The following is a 5474-nucleotide window of genomic DNA, read 5'->3' on the forward strand; positions in this document are numbered from 1 at the left end:
ATGATATCCATCAAGTTCCTAGAATGGATATAGGATAACTCTGTTTCAGAAACTAGAGGAAATTCTTAGGGGAAGAGCTTTTTTTTTTTGATCTATTTCTGAGTAACAGGGACGAAATGATTGAAAAATTTGAAGATGAAAGATAATCTAGATGAAAGTGATTGTGAAATGATTGAGTTTCCCCACTGTAAGAGAAAGGAGGAGTAAAAGCAGCAGAGTAAGGGTAAGGGACTTCAAAAAAGAAGATATCAACAAACAGAGGAGCTAGCAGATAGGGTCTCCTGAGAAGAGAATATAAAGGAGTGCAGGAGATCTGGCACTTACTAAAGGAAACTATATTAAGGCATAATGTCAGACTATCCTGATGCAAAAGAGAGGTAAAAAGCATGGCAAGAGCCCTATATGGCTGCATCAGGAATTCTTTAAGGACCTGAAAATTAAAAAAAGAAAAAAAAAAAATAAAAATAAAACAAAAACTTGATGCTAGGAGACTTGAGTAAAGGTGAGTTTAGAGGAACAGTAGGAATAAATTCATATGGCTAAGGGGCAAAATGAGTTACAACTAGCAAGGGGTACAAGCATTGCAAGAAGGTTCTAAAAATACATTAGAAGGAAGAGGAAGACAAAGGAAAGTATAGATCCACTACTTGATAGGAAAGGAGAGCAAATAACAGATTATGTACAACAGGGTGAAATATTCAGGGCCTTCTTTGCTTTAGGTGTCTACAAAAAAAAAAGGTAAATTATGCCCAGGTACATGATGCAATTAAAGTTTAACAAGCGAAGAGAATCACAGGCCAAATTAAAGAAAGAACAGTTTAAGGAATTCTTAACTAAGATGGGAACGTTCATGCTGGCAGGGCCTGTTGAAATCCACCCTAGGGAACTTACAGAACTAGCTGAAGCAATCTCTGAACTATTAGTGATTATCTTTGAGACCTCACAGGAGTAGGTGATGTCCAAGAGGACCAGCAAGGGGTGAGGAGGAGGAATATATTACCTCTTTTTAAAAAGAGGGAAAAGGAGGACCTGGGGAATGATGGAGCAGTTAGTTTGATTGATACCTGGAAAGAGAAACTTAAAAAAAAACCAAACAACAACCCAAGCAATCAGCTTATAGGCACCTAAAAATTATAAACAAACACATAAAACAAAACAAGCAGACAACACAGATTTGTTAAGACAGTGGTTTTCAACATTTTTTTAATTTGAGGACCCTAAAAAATTGCAAACAAAGGTGTGGACCCCTTTGAATTGTAAGTGTATTCACATATTTGACTGATCATAGTCATCTTTCATGGATCCCTTAGACATAGTCTACAGACCCCCCAGATGTCCAGGGACCATAGACTGAAAACCACAGTGTTAAGAACAAGGCTGTGTCAAACAATCTGATTTCCTTCTTTGACAGGATAACTGGCCTAACAGACAAAAGGGTGGAAGGAAATGCAATACATCTTGACTTGAGGTTAGATTCTGATACCATCTTACACGATGCACTCAAAAGCAAGCTACAGAAATATGTTCTAGAAAAAAAAACATCATTGTATAGTGGGACTAGAACTGGTTTGAAAACTTCCTGTGGAGAGTAGTTTGCTGTCAACTGGGAAGATACTCAGGAAGAAAAAAAAAAAGTCAGATGCACAAATACAAAATGGCAAATAACTGATTAGACAGCAGCATTGCCAAAAAGGAACTAGGGGTTATAGTGGATTGCAAAATGAACAGAAGTCAGTAATGGGATGCTGGAAAAATGCAAATACCAATCTGCAATTAATGGCAGTGTTGTACCGAAGTCACAGGGGATAGAGCAGAATAACTATTTGGCACTGATAAGGCTGAAGTACTGGGTACAGTTGGAGGTCCAATACTACAAGAAATATGTAAACAAATTAAAGAGGGTTTGTAGGAAAGCAACAAGAATAAGGTGTTCAGAAAACATGACCTTTGAGGATATGTTGAAAGAATTGCATTTCAATCCAAGAAAGAAAAGGTTAAAGAGGAGAACATGACAGCAGTCTTTCAGTATGTGAAAGGATGTTACAAAGACAACTAAAGAAATTTTTTTCTCCACGTCCACTGCAGACAGGACAAGAAACAATAAGATTAATTTGTAAATCAAGGTAGATTTTAGGGGGCGAAATGTTTTACTATAAGACTACCTCGGAATAGGCCATTTAGGAAAATTGTGGGATCTCCATCACGAAGGTTTTGGTCACTACCCACCTGTATTTGGATGTGAAAGTCTCCCAGCCTATCCCATTACCTGTTTCCTAGGCCACTCATGCCAAGAACTTGTAAATGCATGCAGATGAAAGTCATTAGCTGAGCAGTCACTAAGGTCTAGAGAAGTTGACTGTGTGTGCAATACCAAGCTGAACACCTAACCGATCAGAGGCATCTTCTCCCAGTGACACAGACTTGGGAAACCGATAGATGTTCATGCCAAAGCCTAAGTCCTGCCTAGGTCTTCCCACCACTGACACTAACAAACACATCACAAACCAGAACCACTGGATTTTCTAACTGTTCATCTTTTTTTCCATAATTGATGCTCTGATACCTGGTCTCAACAAATTAGAATTATTATAATAGCCGTAATTCCAATTAAAATGATATTGGAAGGGTCCCTCAGTCTTTTTCTAGGTCCCGTCCACACAACAAAATCATGACTATTGACAAGGGAAAGCCTAAAGGCATTTTGTGAAACTTTGCCTACTAAAGTCCACATACACAGTGACATGAATCACTATGTCCCTGAACATTTAATACCCGATAGATTTTACATAGAGCAATGTGAAAACTGGCTAAATGTAGCACTATTTCTTGGGACAAATTCCAATTCATTCTTTCCCACAGAGTCTTACCAACTCATTTCAGCAGGATTGTTCCTGGACTAAGCAGCACTCACACTGAGTGTGAGCATTGACATCTGGCTATTTCCAAGTTCAGTGCAGGCAACAACTGATGCATCACCCACTTTGGAAAACAGTATCTTCTGCTCATCCACAGAAAGTTATAAACGCAGAGAGCATCAGGTCAAGTTTCTGCCAGCAAATCTCTAGTTTAAGGGGGAAGGATAATTTTTGGACCTGAGAGAGAAGTCTGGCTATCCAGTCCCTGGGCACTCTCTTGAAATTACCAACACATTTGTCAGTTCCTGGCAGCTAAGACAGCAGGTTTTGTAAAGCAGACCCAGAAAATGGACTGATCACTCCTAAACTGTCTCATGCAGTCCATCCAAAGAGCACAAGACATTCCACATACTCTGGTAATATTTCTAGAGATCATTCATAATATGTATTAGAAGTGCTGAAAATGACTCTCTTTCCCTCTTGGACATAGTAGTGAAGTAAAAGTTAATGGCTTTAGATTGCTGCAGAGATGGAAGGCTGGACCTTGCTCCATCTCTATGAGCGATGTGCTGAGGTTGGGGTGGGAAAGGAGGTGACTCACATACCTGTGTTGGAGTTTACCAGCTGCAGGACCAGTGGGCGTCTCGTGACAATGCCAGATCCACGAGGCAGGAAATCCCTGAAATGGAATGGGAAATGTCTCATGAGTGATAGCTTCCTTCCTTCAAACTTTTCATGGCTTTGCTACCTTTAGAAATGTTCAGGAGAGTCTGTAGCCAAGAATCTTTGCCAGAGAAAGGAGGCAACAAGGTCCAAGGCAGTGGAAAAACTTCCTTTTCCCCCAAAAGACAACAAAGGCACATTTACATGTGCATTAATGCATTTTCCTAATGCATGTTAAACTTAGTACCTCAAATGTGAGGTATTAAATAAATGCACATCAGGCTGCCCTAATGCACAATGGCGAAAGTGCAAGCTTCTAAGTGATACTTAATGCGCAGTAACCTATTTTACTGCACATTAGCATATTTGCATGTTTTTTATGAGATGCTCTAATGCACAGTAAAATAGGCTACTGTGCATTGAAGTGCACGTGTAGACATGCTCTAAAAGGTTAGGGAGGAGAGTTTCAAAAGCATCTAAAGGAATTAAAGCACAAGCGTCTTTTGAAAGTCAGTGGGATGCGTACTCCTAAATCCCCTGGGCAGTTTTGTAAAACTCTCCAAAGGGATTTGTAATCCACTGATATCCATGGAGTTCTACTTATGCTTTAATCTTCCTCAAAGCATTGAGGAGAAGTGGATCGCCCACACCATCTAGACTGCTACGGAGACCTGAGAGCCCCCTGCCCCAGGGATTTCCTTTGTTAAATGTGCAGCATTTCTCTTTCAGTCTAACAAGCAACACTTCCTACATTCCTAGAGTAGCAGTCTGGATTTTGAGGACAAAATCCAGGTTTAGCCAAACCCAAAAAAGAAGGAAGAAATCAGAGCAAAGTCTGGAAAGCTGAGCACCTCCTTTGTCAGAGTGCAGCATTACCCTAGAGGGGGTTGAGCCTGTCGGTGAATCATTCAAGCCCTGCATTTGGGATTCAGAAGAGATTGCATTGCTCAAACATGGATATGGCATATGATCCATCTGCAACAAAAATCAATCACTCCAAAGGGCTTGCCTCCACCTAGGACTCCTCCTGACTGACTAAATTAGTCCGAGCCAGGAGCTACTGTGAAGTCAGCAGCACCCTCAGCTCCTTCCCAAACCAATTCACCAAGCTGGTGCAGTGATTAGAGTACAGGAAATTTTAGGGAAGGAAAGAAGCCCAGCTACATCCATTTCCTGATGCTGACTCTGCAGCCATATCCCACAAGCTTTCCCCCCACCCTTCCCCATTCAAATGCTTCACTCTTGCTTTGTTTTGTTTGGTTTTGGGTTTTAAGGCAGGCAGGCAGATTGCATCTGTTGTTGACCTTGCAAGTTTGGGGCCAGATTTTCAAGCATTCGACTCTTCCTATGCCTCTTGCTAAGAGCTGCTGAGTGCCACCCATTTCTGAAAGCTTGATCATTTCATTTCAGTGCCTGAATGAATTCTTCTGAAAATCTGACCCTTTCTGCCTTTTAACAGATATTCCATGTGATGAAATCCAACTTAAATGGCTTCACTTCCCCCCCTCCATCTTGTCACCAGTTTGACACTAGATTAGCACCACTGATTTCAACAGCTACCCCAGTTTACACTGGTGAGAAGAAAGCCAGCGGTCTCCCCCTCTCCACTAGCTTTAAGTCCTCAGCTCTCCTGCTTGTCCTGTTGGTGGAGAGGAAGTGAAGAGGAGGGAGGGTTTTGTATGTAAAACAGTAGAAAAAGACTTAACTATATTCCGATGCCTGCTTTGGCCACAAGCTTCTTATGAGATCTTCTGCAAGTCATTTTCTTTCTCTGTGCCTCTGTTTTCCCTTCTGTGAAGTAGGGGTACTAATTTTCTATTTCATGGTCAGTTTGTGAGAATAAAAATCAGTACTTGTGGAGGTGCACAGCTACTACAACAAGAGGGAAGAAATAGGTAAGACAGTGAACCCTGTCTTGGATCTCTCTCTTTTACGGGGGGGGGGGGGGGGGGGGGG

The 5474-nt window shown here is 41.2% G+C and overlaps 1 protein-coding gene across 14 annotated transcripts in view; it reads right to left on the reverse strand.

The window, feature by feature from the left end:
• Positions 1-5474, reverse strand: part of DNM1 (dynamin 1) — a 123957-nt gene that overhangs the window by 83094 nt on the left and 35389 nt on the right. For all 14 annotated transcript variants that reach the window (XR_002096204.1, XR_002096206.1, XR_002096203.1 and 11 more), the window contains exon 2: positions 3461-3534. Coding sequence is in view for 10 of the 14 variants with exons in the window: in XM_019510575.1 (XP_019366120.1) it covers positions 3461-3534 (74 nt within the window). In the remaining 4 variants the exon portion in view is untranslated. The remainder of the gene's footprint in view (positions 1-3460; positions 3535-5474) is intronic.

This window comes from Gavialis gangeticus, unplaced genomic scaffold, assembly GCF_001723915.1.
Source record: "Gavialis gangeticus isolate Ggan-Ray unplaced genomic scaffold, GavGan_comp1, whole genome shotgun sequence".
Lineage (NCBI taxonomy): Eukaryota > Metazoa > Chordata > Crocodylia > Gavialidae > Gavialis > Gavialis gangeticus.